General features: G+C 44.5%; 1 protein-coding gene across 5 annotated transcripts in view; it reads right to left on the bottom strand.

The window, feature by feature from the left end:
* The window catches only part of LOC103186225 (TUB like protein 3), a 78,164-nt gene extending 63,978 nt beyond the window's left edge, over positions 1-14,186 (bottom strand). For all 5 annotated transcript variants that reach the window (XM_042335311.1, XM_042335313.1, XM_042335312.1 and 2 more), the window contains exon 1: positions 13,936-14,186. In XM_042335311.1, coding sequence (XP_042191245.1) covers positions 13,936-13,955 — 20 coding nt within the window. In that variant the 5' untranslated portion in view covers positions 13,956-14,186. The remainder of the gene's footprint in view (positions 1-13,935) is intronic.
* Positions 14,187-14,283: the final 97 nt, after the last annotated feature.

Raw genomic sequence — 14,283 nt, 5'->3', positions numbered from 1 at the left:
ATATGCTGATTAACGCACATCTGATATCAAGCCCAATCACGTCGTTCAAACACAAAACCTCTCAAAGGATTTACTACAATGTAGTGACTGTGTATTTGTAAGCGAGCGCAGGGGCCAATTTGCGCAAAATATTGTCTCACAAGGTTTTATTTAGTCCTCATTTGAACACTGAGAGAAACTCCTTTACTTTATCAAATTATGCCTGTATGCCTGGTAAGGTGGACTTTAAAGTCCACCTTACCAGGCATACAGGACCTTGGTTTCACATCTCCTCAAAGGAATGGCCACTCCAATGATTTTGCAGACTCTCCCAGCACTCTTGGAATGTCAGCCTAGATTGGGTTCAAAGTCCCAATGTTGTTCTTGATATTCTGACTCACATACAAGTATACAACCAAATGAGCCCACAGACTAATATGAGCCAAATGTGCTATGTTCTCCATATCATTCTACTGGATTAAATCATCTCACAAAATCAATAAACTCACACATTCCATTTGTCCACACACACAAGCACACACACATTCACAGATATGGTTTCTGGACAGCCTTCAGGATCAAGGACCCTAGTTGATTCCCTCTTTGATTCCTTCTTTGTCATGAGGGGACACTCGGCCCAGCTCAAGCTAGAACTGCCAGAGCTGAGATCAGCTAACTCAGCAAAGACCAAGATTCAAACCTGACTGTGATCCTAGTAGCCACCACAGTAGGTTTGAAACACTGTGACAAATAAAGCTGCTTCCAACTTCTAAACTGAGCAATGAGAGAGGGGAAAAGACGATGTCAAGAATGAAAAGGTTAGGTCAAAACAGAATGGCAACAGTTGAAATAAAATACCACTGATCGAGAACAGTTAAAGAAGGCAAAGCAATAAAACAGGCCAAGCATTCATGGTGAAGTTTTTCAATTATTTGTGCATTTCAGTGAGTTATGGTTATATTACACTGATACTGCTGCTGTTCTATTACTGTAACACAAGGAGATGCCATTGCAAGCCACTTCTCCCATGATTATTTATTCTGCCATCAGTTACAGCTTAACGTTCAGCTCTTTTGGGAATCCTCGAGATCAGTGTCAAACCAATCAGATGCACTGTAGTGCCCAACGAGAGCAACGTTTCTTTGGAGCCATATTCGCTCCCTCTAATCATGACTCTCACTGCCCCATGGTAAGACCAGTACTGACAGGTCTCTGATAACTAAAGAAAAATAAATGCATTTCCGAAGAAGGTTCACCAAACGTGGCACAGTTTACAGATTTTCCCTCTCTGATCCATTCCCTGTCTCAGGGGTGGGCAAAAGGCAGCCCCCGGGCCATATCCAGCCCGCCAAATAATTCTATCCAGTCCGTCATTGTGTCTAGCAATAGAAAAAATTATAGTTCATTCAGTCCCAGAAAGTCGCACAAATTTTGCATTTGGATCTGACCGGGAATATCAGCCAATCACACTGCTTAGTTGTGTTCACGTATTGAATCAGGCTGACATCAGAAATGTACAGATCGGCAAATTTTCAAAAATGCGCATGGCAACTGTGGCAATACTTTTCACTGAAGAGGACGTTAATTCTAAATGAGTTTGCTAAATGAAGCGGAAAGTGGACACTGAACGCCGAATATTCTTTTATCAATGTGGGTGGAAAATAAAACAAATAAAATAAAAAGAAATTAAAAATTAAATCAAGACAATAAAAAGTGTGCAGTTACAAAATAAGGTAAGCAATTTTGCATGAGAGTTTCAATGTCAAAGACACAGCCCAGTTGATAATTTTTATTCGAGGTACCACCAAACATTTTGAGCTCACAGAAGAATTGGCATCAATGCAGTCAATGAAAGATACGACAACTGGAGAAGACTTTTTGGAGGCAGTAATTTAGGGTATCTTAAAATTAGGAGTGGAGTGGAAAAATTGGTGAATGTGACCACCAATGGAAGCCCAAATCTGACGGGCAAAAATGTTGGGTTACTGAAAAGAATTCAAGATCAAGTCAAAGAAACAAATCCAGAACAGAATATTGTTTTTCTGCACTGCAATATCCACCAAGAGGTCCTCAGCGGCAATGGAAGGGGGCCTTTGTGCACAATTTGTATTGCAGTGTCAAGTCATTTATGACAAAATTATTCATTTTATTGCATCAGATAGGAAACAGGCTGTTCGCCCACTTTCCAACTTTGCAGCAGATTTGCGATCAAAGCCTTAAAAAGTAAACTTCGTCACTACTTGACTTACATGCTGAATTTTCCCGCCGATTCCAGGTCAAAAATGATCGAAAATGACCTGTCTTTACCTTTCTCATTTGATGTTGACAAAGCCCCATTTGACTTCCAACTCGAGCTTATTGACATGCAATGTGATCCATTGTTTGCGGAGCAATTCAAATCAGTGCTGCTTCCCGGTTTTTAGGCCTGTCATACAACAACAAGAAGATTCGATTTCTAGAGCGCCTTTCACGTCGGGAGGACGTCCCAAGGCGCGGGACAGTTGGGTCAGGACCCGAGCAGGGGGGAAATGGTCAGGGTGAGGGGAGGGAAGGGAGGGAGTGAGGAGGGGGTAGAGAGTCGAGAGGGGAGCTGAAGGCACGGTCAAAGAGAAAGGTCTTGAGACCGGCCTTGAAGGAGGAAAGGGAGGAAGCAAGGCAAAGGCACTGGGGGATGGAGTTCCAGAGCCTAGGGTCGTTGGGTCTTAATGAATATACCTTTCAAAAAATAATGGCTCATGCCCGGAGGAAGCTCGTGCTGTTTGCATCAACATACATAGGCGAGGAGACATTTTCTGTGATGAAATTCAATAAATCAAAACATAGATCTGTAATGATTGATGACCACATTGCCAGTTAAAGTTAAAATACTCACAAAATTCAGTAAAATATATTTATCTTTGTTTGGCAGTCCAGTACTTTCCTGCCCAGCAGAGTGGGGCGGAGCTCTTTCCCATTGCTGTTCCCATTGATGGGAAGGGGACCAAATAGCAGCGGAGGCTCTGAGGTAATTGACAGCCTGCAGCTGGCTCAGCTGTCAATAATCACGATTTCCCTCCCTTTTTCTTCCCCATTCCTCTGCCCCCTCAGTGACTGGCAGCACAACACCTTTCATTTGTGAATGGCTGGAGTCCACTGTCAATCACAATTTGATTTCTCCCATCTACATCAAGGAGCCCCTTGTGACTGAAGGCTCCACATAAAAGACCTGAGTGGTACATTCAATACAACCAGTGAGGCATTTTGCCGGATTAATGGATTTTCGTCCAAATTAGCAGCCATATTTAAAACTGGTAAGAATACAAATAAATTGGGGCCTGGCGTTTTGTTCTGGCATCTGGTAAAACCGAATTCCACTGCAGTTATAAATGGAAAATCGCCTAATCAGCCATGTGATATAATTGTAGCACAAGTTCCCTGTTCAGACCTGAGATAAACCATAGTTCCCAGAATCAGAATAGTGAAATTCCAGATCTTGAATGCTTGCAAATCAGACCTCCAGTTAAAATGCACCACCTAGAAAACATAACATGTAGGAGCAGGAGCAGGCCTTCGGCCCTTCGAGCCTGCCCCGCCATTCAATCATGGCTGATCTTCTAATCTAACTCCAACTAATAACCAAACCCTGCCTTATCCCCATATCCCTTAATCCCTTTCGCAATAAGAAATCTATCTATCTCAGTCTTGAATATGTTCAAGGACTGAGCGTCAACAGCCCTTTGGGGTAGTGAGTTCCATACATTCACCACCCTTTGAGTGAAGAAGTTCTTCCTCAACTCGGTGCGAAAGGGCTGGTCTCTGATTTTAAGGTTGTGAACCCTGGTTTTAGTTTCTCCAACCGGGGGGGAAACAATCTCCCACTGTCTACTCTATCATGCCTTTGATGATCTTAAAATACTCATTTAAAGATTAATTTGAATTGAAGAATCTGATATGTGGTGATAAAGAGTCTGTCATATTCAGCTAAATATTCCTTCCAATCCTCAGGCTGAAAACGATTCATGAAAACTCAATCGATAAACATACTGCATAGGATTCTGACCCCAGTGTGACGTGGTGAGATTTCTCAGCTATCCAGTCACATTGGTTGAGACAGAATGATACTGCTTCCCAAAACACATTTATGTATTTCACTTGAGAAGAATGGCCCCTAGAACAGGGGTGGACAATTATTTTGACTGGCGGGCCACTTCACGAGCTTTGGTAAGCTTCGCGGGTCACAACTTAATATAGATGCAAATGCTTAATAATAGCTCAAAATCAAGTCTTACACTTGTATATGCATAAAATAGTCTATGTAATCGGCATTCATTAAAATTAGGTTAAATCAAAACAACTCATTGAGCAGACATTTATTCGATATCTATTCATTTATTCACATGTTGATGAGAATGTGAGAAGCTCACTCAATGGGAAGAATGAAAGCGCTGATGTGCACTAACAACAACAACAAGATTGCATTTATAGAGCACCTTTCACATCGGGAGGACGTCCCAAGGCGCTGGACAGTTGTGTCGGGACCCGAGCAGGGGGGAAATGGTCAGGGTGAGGGGAGGGAAGGGAGGGAGCGAGGAGGGGGTAGAGAGTCGAGAAGGAAGGTGAAGGCACGTTTGAAGAGAAAGGTCTTGAGACCGGCCTTGAAGAAGGAAAGGGAGGAGGCAAGGCGAAGGCACTGGGGGATGGAGTTCCAGAGCCTAGGGGCTGAGGAACGGAGGGTACGGGCAGGTACATGGGGGGATAGTAGGTCGGAGAGGTAGGACGGTGCAAGGCCGTGAATGGCCTTGTAGGTGAGGATCTTGAATTCGATCCTCTGGGGGATGGGAAGCCAGTGGAGGCGAGCGAGGGTGGGAGTGATGTGGTCCCGAAGCCTGGTGTGGGACAGTACACGAGCTGCAGAGTTCTGAATGACCTGCAGCTTGTGGAGGGAGGTGCCGGGAAGGCCGGCGAGGAGAGAGTTCCCATAGTCCAGCCTTGAGGTGATAAAGGCGTGGACCAGTGTTTCAGCAGCGTGAGGGGTGAGGTAGTGCCGTAGTCTGGCGATGTTCCAGAGGTGGTGGAAGGCAGTGCCAGCTGTGGCACAGATGTGGGGAAGAAAGGACAGCTCAGGGTCGAACAGAACATCGAGGTTCCTGACCGGCTTTGAGAGGTGGAGAGTGCAGCCTTGGATGCTGATGCTGTCAGCCATTGAGGTGCGGAGGCGCTGACGCGAGCCAATCAGGAGGGCCTCAGTTTTGCACACATGCGTTAACCAGACAATTGAAGTCAGGCGCCGTCTGATTTATTGAAACTCATCACAGAAAATGTCTCCTCGTATATGTATGTTGATCCAGCAACAACAACTTGGATTTATATAGTGCCCTCCACACCGGACAGTGTCTCAGAGCGCTTCACAATAACGGATCCCGGGGCTGAGCCAGGGAGAGAGGGAAGAAGGTGACCAAAGTTGTGACCAGGTAGAGAAGGGGAGGAATTAAAGTAGGGGACAAAGACATGGCAGAGTCATTAAACAAGTACTTTGCTACTGTCTTCACCTTAGAAGACACTGAAAACCAACCAAGAATAGAGGGAAACCAAGAAGACAATGTTAGCGAGTAACTTGGGGGAATTAATATTAGTAAAGAAGTGGTTTTAGGTAAACTGTCAGGTCTTAAAACTGATATATCCCCTGGACCTGATGGCCTACATCCTAGGGTTTTAAAGGAGATGACTATTGAGATAGTGGATGGCTTGTCTTTGATCTTCCAAAATTCTCTGGATTCTGGAACGGTTCCCATTGATTGGAAGATTGCAAACATAACAACACTATTTAAGAAGGGTGGGAGAAAAAAGTTGGGGAACTGTAGACCAGTTAGTCTGACATCAGTGGTAGGGAAAATTCTTGAGTCCTTAATTAAGGATGTCCCTATGGGATTCCTGGAAGGCCATAACAAGATTAGGCAGAGTCAACATGGCTTTACAAAAGGAAGTCATGCTTAACTAATCTTTTAGAGTTTTTTGAAGATGTATTTAGCAGGTTAGATAGGAGGGAACCAGATGTAGTATATTTAGATTTTAAGAAGGCATTTGACAAAGTGCCACACAAAAGGCTATTGCACAAAGTTAAGGCCCATGGGATTAATGGGAACATATTAGCATGGATTGAAGAGTGGCTAACGGGTAGAAAACAGAGTGTAGGGATAAACGGGTCATTCTCGAATTGGCAGGATGTGACGAGTGGAGTGCCACAAGGATCAGTGCTTGGGCCTCAGCTATTTACAATTTACATCAGTGATCTAGACGAGGACATTGAATGTAACGTATCTAAATTCATGGATGACACTAAATTAGGTGGGAGAGTAAGCTCTGAGGATGATACAAAAAGATTGCAATGGGACATAGATAGGCTAGGGGAGTGGGCGAGTAGGTGGCAGATGTAATGTAATGTGGGGAAGTGTGAAGTTATTCACCTAGGTAGCAAAAATAAAAAAACAGATTATTTTCTAGAGGGGGAGAGATTAGACAGTGTTAGTGTTCAGAGGGATTTGGGTGTCCTTGTAAACCAGTTTGCAGGTGCAGCTAGCAACTAAGAAGGCGAACAGCATGTTAGCGTTCATTGCAAAAGGTTTAGAGTACAAGAGTAGGGAAGTCTTGCTGCAACTGTATAGGGCCTTGGTGAGACCACACCTAGAGTATTTTGTGCAGTTTTGTTCTCCTTATTTAAAAAAGGACGTACTTGCCTTAGAGGGTATGCAGCGTAGATTCACTCGGTTAGTTCCTGGGATGAGGAGACTGACCTATGAGGATAGGCTGAATAAACTAGGGCTATATTCTCTAGAGTACAGAAGAATTAGGGGAGATCTTATTGAAACATATAAGATTCTTAAAGGGCTGGATAAAGTAGACACTGAGGGACTGTTTCCCCTGGTAGGAGAATTTATAACCAGGGGTCACAGTCTTAAAATTAAGGGTCAGCCTTTTAAACAGAGTTGAGCAAACATTTCTTCATTCAGAGGGTAGTGAATTTATGGAATTTACTACACCAGAAGGCTGTAGATGCTCAGTCCTTGAACATTTTCAAGGCTGAGACTGATAGATTTTTTTAAAAATAGAGGGATTAGGGGATATGGGGATAGGGCAGGTAATTAGAGTTAAGTCAGAAGATCAGCCATGATCTTATCGAATGGCGGAGCAGGCTTGAGGGGCCGAATGGCCTATTCCTGCTCCTAATTCTTAAATCTTATGTTCAAAGGCATGGTCAAAAAGAAAGTAGGTGAGGGGGTGAGGCGAAAAGAGTGAGGAAGGGATTTGGATTGTTTGAATCCTGTGAGCAAAAATAATTTATTCGCTAACTTCTGTTTACTATCTTCTGTTCCGAACGCCTTGGGACGTCCTCCAGATGTGAAAGGTGCCAAAAATATGTAATTTGTTGTTCAAACAATTACAATGCCAGCATCGTAATTGCACTGTTGGAATTGCCTGACCGGATCGCCACTCTCATCTCCCCCGATTTGTCCAGTTAACCTGGATTTAAGTGTATTTGAAAAGAAAGTTTTTCATGGTGTCCTGGCCAACAATTCCCTCAAATAAAATTGGTCATTCACATTGTGCTGTTTGTGGGATGTTGCTGTATGTAAGTGCGCTGCCATGGTTGCACATGACATACACGGTTACGTTACCTTGCGGTATATCCTGTGGAGGGCTTTGAGACGTGCTCCTGACATGAAAAATACTATTATGAAATGGAAGGAGTATTATTATCACGGAATTAATTCTTGTGAAAAATGAACATTTCTATAACCGGCCTTTGTTTGCTTCTAGAAATTACCTAGAACTTGTCTACTTGTTATTGATTCATCACGAGAATAAATTATTTGTCAGTATTTACCCTCAAACTTTTTCAGCTTGAACACTTCTATTAACTCCAATTAATTCAGCCACATTTTAAAAAATATATAATTCTTGCATTTGATGTAGCGCTTTTCACGTCTTCTAGACGTCTTAAATACATAAAGACATAAATACATGATCTCAATGCTCAATTAGCGGTCACACTTCGCCCACAAATATACAGTCAATGCACTTTACAGTATATTCTGTGAAGTGCTTTGAGATGTCCAGAAGACGTGAAAAAGACTATATCAAATACAAGGATTATTATTTTTATATTAATCTCCACTATGCAGTGCCTAGAATTGTACTCAGTCCTCAAACTATGATTTCATCAATATTTTTGAAGATGGTTCTGATCAAATCTATGATTTCAAATACTAATTTTAGATCTTTTGATTTTATCCTGAAACTTTACACAGTTCCTTCAATCCTTTTGCATAGCCTTTTCTATTCCTTCTCCTCCCACCATGTTGTAAAGCGCTATATCTTGACAATATGATAAACTGCTTTATCAAATGAAAGGACTATTATGAAATTATTATCAGCAACTTTGAGGCTCTCCGTCTCACTCCAGAGCTTCCAACTTTAAACTTACACAAGGATTTCCCCCCTCTCCCCCTGGTTTTAGGGTCCACCCCCCACCAGCCCAATCTGTTATCTGGGCAAGAACATAAAACTGTGCAACAACACATTTATATGTAATGCCCTTCAATATAGGAGGTCGTCTAAGGCCCTGGACAATCCAGGGTTTGTTGTGTCACTTTGGTTTAAGTGAACCTGATCCATGTGTAAAGTTTCCTCTGCCAAGTGCCTCATTGAAGAAAATTGCAATCGTACTTAAACAACTCCCATCCACCCACACACAAGTCATGAATTTATACACACAAATGTTATTTCTCAAACTGTCATAGAACACACTGTAACTAAACAGTTCTAACCAACCATTATTATGTTATGGTTGAAAGTTGAAACATAAGTACTGACTCAGTTTGTTGCTGCTTTACACCTTTGCTTTAGGAAACATTGAATAGATTGCTCTAGTTTTACATACCAGATATGGCAGGGGTGGGCAATTATTTTGGCTGGCGGGCCACTTCACGAGTTTTGGCAAGCTTCGCGGGTCACACACTTAATACAGATGTAAATGTTCTAAATCAAGTCTTACACTTGTACATGCATAAAATAAAGTCTATAAATTCATTCATTAAAATTAGGTTAAATCAAAACAACTCATTGAGCAGACATTTATTCGATATTGATTCATTTAGTCACATATTGATGAGAATGTGAGAAGCTCACTCAATGGGAAGAATGAAAGCACCGATGTGCGTTAACCAGACAATTGAAGTCAGGTATCATCTCCATTATTGCAATGCGGAGCACTGCTGTAAGGTGGTCATCAGTCATCACAGATCTGTTTTGATTTATCGAATGTCATCACAGAAAATGTCTCCTCACATATCTATGTTCATCCAAACAGCACAAGCATCTTCCTGGCATGAGCCTTTATTTTTGAAAGGTATATTCATTAAGAGAGGTGTAAAAACTGGGAAGCAGCACTGATTTGAATTGCTCCGCAAGCAATGATCACATTACACGTCAATAAGCTCGAATTGGAGGTCAAATGGGCTTTGTCAACATCAAATGAGAAAGGTGAAGAGACCAAAGACAGGTCATTTTCGATCAAATTGAAATCCTGGAATCGGCGGGAAAATTCGGGATTTAAGTCAAGTAGTGACGAAGTATACTTTTTAAGGCTTTGATCGCAAACAGTAATCTGCTGCAAAGTTGGAAAGTGGGTGAACAGCCTGTTTCCTATCTGATGCAATAAAAGAAATAATTGTCATAAATGACTTGACACTGCAATACAAATTGTGCACAAAGGCCCCCTTCTGTTGCCGTTGAGGATCTCTTGGTGGATAATGCAGTGTAGAAAAACAATATTCTGTTCTGGATTTGTTTCTTTGACTTGATCTTGAATGCTTTTCAGTAACCCAACATTTTTGCCTGTCAGATTTGGGCTTCCATCGATGGTCACATTCACCAATTTTTTCCACTCCACTCCTAATTTTAAAATACACTTATTTACTGCCTCCAAAAAGTCTTCTCCAGTTGTCATATCTTTCATTGACTGCATTAATGCCAATTCTTCTGTGACCTCAAAATGTTTGGTGATACCTCAAATAAAAATTATCAACTGGGCTGTGTCTTTGACATTGAAACTCTCATCGAGTGCCAGTTAAAAACATGCAAAATTGTTCACCTTATTTTGTAACTGCACACTTTTTATTTTCTTGATTTAATTTTTAATTTATTTATTTTATTTGTTTTATTTTCCACCCAAACTGATAAAAGAATATTCGGTGTTCAGCGTCCACTTTCCGCTTCTTTGATAAACTCATTTAAAATTAACGTCCTCTTCAGTGAAACGTATTGCCACGGTTGCCACGCGCATTTTTGAAAATTTGCCAATCCGTACATGTTTGACATCAGCCTGATTCAACACGTGCACACAACTAAGCGGTGTGATTGGCCTATGTTTTTGGTCAGATCAAAATGCAAAATTTGTGCAACTTTCTGGGAATGAACAAACTATAATTTTTTCTATTGCTAGACACAATGACGGGCCAGATAGAACCATTCTGCGGGCCGTCTTTTGCCCAGCCCTAGGATCTCAAAAGGGAGTCATGAAAGAACTGTATTAGTAACTTAATTCGTAAAAAACAAAAAGGCGTCAGCTTGGTTCAGTTCGTTGTACGCTTCACAAAGGCCAGAAGATTATGGGTTCAAATATTGGAATATCAAACTATTCTAGGGCCTAAATCAGCAACCCTCTAACACAGCTGATCGATACTGGGAGAACACAACATTGTTAGAAGAATTATCCTTCAAATTAAACATAATAATCTTTCCATTTGATATAAAGTCATATTCTTCGGATGAGTTAAACCAGGGGTCCAATGTCTGTCTTTTCAGGTGGATGTTAAAGATCCCATGGTACAATTTGAAAACAGGTGTTTTTCCTGGTGACCTGGTCAACAATCACCCAAGTAAAACTTTATTTTCTTCATGGTTATTTGTGGGACATTGCTTTGCATAAATTGGCTACCATGTTTACCAACAAATACAGTCACTATACTCCTTAGTGCAATCCTGTGATGAAATACAATGCAAGGATTATAATTATGTTGAAATGTCTCAAAGAGAGGGAATTAATAATATTCCTTGCATTTGATATACCACCTATTATGACGGAAGGGGGGGTGGGGGGGGAAGTCTCAAAGCACTTCACAGGATTTACAATACAATACAAAATTACATTTGTATAGCCATGGGAGGACATCCCAAGGCGCTGGACAGTCAGGGATTTGGACCCGAGCTGTGGATTAGGATCAGGGAGTGTGGCCGAAGGCACGATCGAAGACGAGGGTTTTGAGACGTGCCTTGAAGGAGGTAAGGGAGGGAGTGAGGCAAAGAAAACGTGGGATGGAGTTCCAAATGGTGGGAGCAGAAAGGCTGAAGGCCCAACCGCTGATGGTGGGTTGGACCCGGCAGGGTTTCGCCGGCCTGACGGGTCAGCACAACCTGCTGAGCAGAGGGAGCGGACAGGTTGACATGGGGTTAGCAGGTCGCAGAGGTAAGGAAGGAGCAAGGCCGTGGAGGGCCTTGAAGGCAAGGACAAGAATTTTGAACTCTACCCTTTGGGGGGATGGGAAGCCAGTGAAGCCGGGCGAGGGTTGGGGTCACAGAGTCTGGTGCGGGAGAGGACACAAGCTGCAGAGATCTGAATGATCTGCAGGTTAGTGGGGGGAAGAGTTGGGAAGGCTGACAAACAGGGAGTTGGCGTAGTCGAGCCAAGATGTGATGAATGTGTGGATGAGAGTTTCAGCGGCCTGCGGGGTGAGGCACTGGCAATGTTACGGATGTGGGGGAAGGCAGAGACATGGGGTGGAACGAACAGTTGAGAGTCCACCAAGATGCCATGGTTCCGGAATGGCTAGGTGAGATGGAGTTTGCATCCCTGGATGCTGATGCTGTCAGCACATGAGGCTTCAGAAGCCATTCAGGAGGCTTCGGTCTTGTTGACGTTCAACTGTAGAAAGTTAGCTCTCATCGAGTACTTGATATCTCACAGACATTCCGTCAGGATAGCAGTGTTTCTGGAGTCAAGGGTGGAGGCAGTGAGATAGAATTGGGTGTCATCCGCATACATGTGGAAGGTGACCCCACATCTGCGGATGATGTCACCAAGAGAGCGCATATAGATATTCATGAGGAGGGAACCAAGGACAGAGCCCTAAGGAAGGCCGCACGAGACAATCCAGGGACTAGAGGAGAAGCTGTTTGTGGAGATGAAGTGCAGGTACGATCTGAACGAGTCAAGGACAACGCTGATCTGAACCAGTCAAGGACAGCAGAGGTTGAGGTGAGAGGAGCGATGGTGGAGGATAGAGTGGTCAATGGTATTGAAGGCAGCAGAGAGGTCAAGGAGGGCGAGAGGAGGGGGAGAGCGGGCGCCTGGGCGAGAGGAGGGGGAGAGCGGGCGCCTGGGCGAGAGGAGGGGGAGAGCGGGCGCCTGGGCGAGAGGAGGGGGAGAGCGGGCGCCTGGGCGAGAGGAGGGGGAGAGCGGGCGCCTGGGCGAGAGGAGGGGGAGAGCGGGCGCCTGGGCGAGAGGAGGGGGAGAGCGGGCGGCTGGGCGAGAGGAGGGGGAGAGCGGGCGCCTGGGCGAGAGGAGGGGGAGAGGAGGGGAGAGCGGGCGCCTGAGAGAGAGGGAGGGGGAGAGCGGGCGCCTGGGAGAGAGGAGGGGGAGAGCGGGCGCCTGAGAGAGAGGAGGGGGAGAGAGCGCGCCTGAGAGAAGAGGGGAAGTGTCTTCCCCCCTCTCACCCCACCCCCTTCTATATCTCTTCCCTCCTATTTCCCCCCCTTCTCCTCGTCATTCTCCCCATTCTCTCCCCAACCCCACAGGGCTCTCCCCAACCCGAACAGGCTCTCCCACCCCTTTCTCCCGGGCTCTCCCGTACTCCACACCTCTCTCTCACCCCACCCCACACCTCTCTCTCACCTGCCCCCCGCCACATACTTCTCTCTCACCCCACCCCAGGCCCACCTCTCTCTCACCCCCTCCCCCTGCCGGCCCACCTCTCTCTCGCTGTGAACTCCCATTGCCAGCTCCTGTAACTGGCCTAATAGGACATTCACCACGAAGGGAGGAAACAGGTTGGAATATTGGAAATGATCTCGGGCCAGATGCGGCCCGCGGACCTTTCTCAAATAGTGAATTTGGCGCATGGCAGCCAAATGGTTGGACCACCCTGACTTAGGAGTATTGTGAAGGTGAATTAAAGAAGCAAACTGCTGTACACATGGAAAAATCAGGAAATCGGACCAGTGGAATTTTCATAATTAGAACCTTTGAAACAAGAGTATTTTTTTATAATTTTTTCAAATAAGACTTTGGAAAACTTGAAAATAAGCATCTAGTGACATAATTTAATTATACAAATTTGCAAAAAAAAATTACCCAAAAATACAGAAAACCAGCACTTTATTATGACTATGCCCTGAATATGCTAAAGTTCTTACTCACACCATTTTCAGAGCTGAACAAGTTACATTGAACTCGAAGGTCAGAACGACCAAAAACGGCCATAAGACAAGACACAACTCGCCATCAATGAAAAAAAACACAAAAAGGAGGATTTTAACCCAGTGAGAGGTGTCCCACAGCCTGTGCATATATTTTAAAAAGCTGGAATACCTTTTTTACACCCTCTCTCTTTCTGAAGAAAAACGTAACACATTTTAAACACGTCAAAGCTGGTTTCACGGTACCCATTCAAATGCTTCTCACTTCACACCAACAAACAAACTCCTTAACTAAACCCCAAGGTTGCGACGCCGGGTTACAGTGCTTTCTGCACATTCCTCTCCCCCGGGGGCTGCAAGGCTCGTGCGGAGGTTGCAATGAGGGGCGGGAGCGCCAGGCGCTAACCGTACTGCTTCGGGAGGAAAGAGTAGCCCCCCACCCCCGACACTCGCCGCGACCCCTGTCCTTTTTTAATCATCTCCAAAACGCGTCGGTGCTCCTACCTGACGCTGTAGTAAGACATGTTTCAGCGCCACTGCCGTTGCTATGGCCGTGGCAGCCCCCACCCTCTGCCTCCCTCGCTCACACCGACCTTCCGCTCGCGCCCGGCCCCTAGCAACGCCCCCCCTCCCGCTCTCCAGCAACACCTCTCCTCATTGGTCCCTGCCCGATGCCTCCCGCCCCGTCCCGTCAATCAAACCAGGACCCGCGTGTGCGCATCGTCACTCCCTCCACCCCAGTCTGCAGAACAATCTTACAGTCATCCTCACCTTTGATGTAGCGTTTGATCACGTATCGAGACGTCTCAAAGCGCTTCACAAGATATATTGTAAAGTGGATTGACTGTATTT

The sequence above is a fragment of the Callorhinchus milii genome, unplaced genomic scaffold, assembly GCF_018977255.1.
Source record: "Callorhinchus milii isolate IMCB2004 unplaced genomic scaffold, IMCB_Cmil_1.0 Scaffold5, whole genome shotgun sequence".
NCBI classification, from domain to species: domain Eukaryota; kingdom Metazoa; phylum Chordata; class Chondrichthyes; order Chimaeriformes; family Callorhinchidae; genus Callorhinchus; species Callorhinchus milii.
Note: the sequence above shows the minus strand (reverse complement) of the source record. Positions and strands in the feature narration are given on the sequence as shown.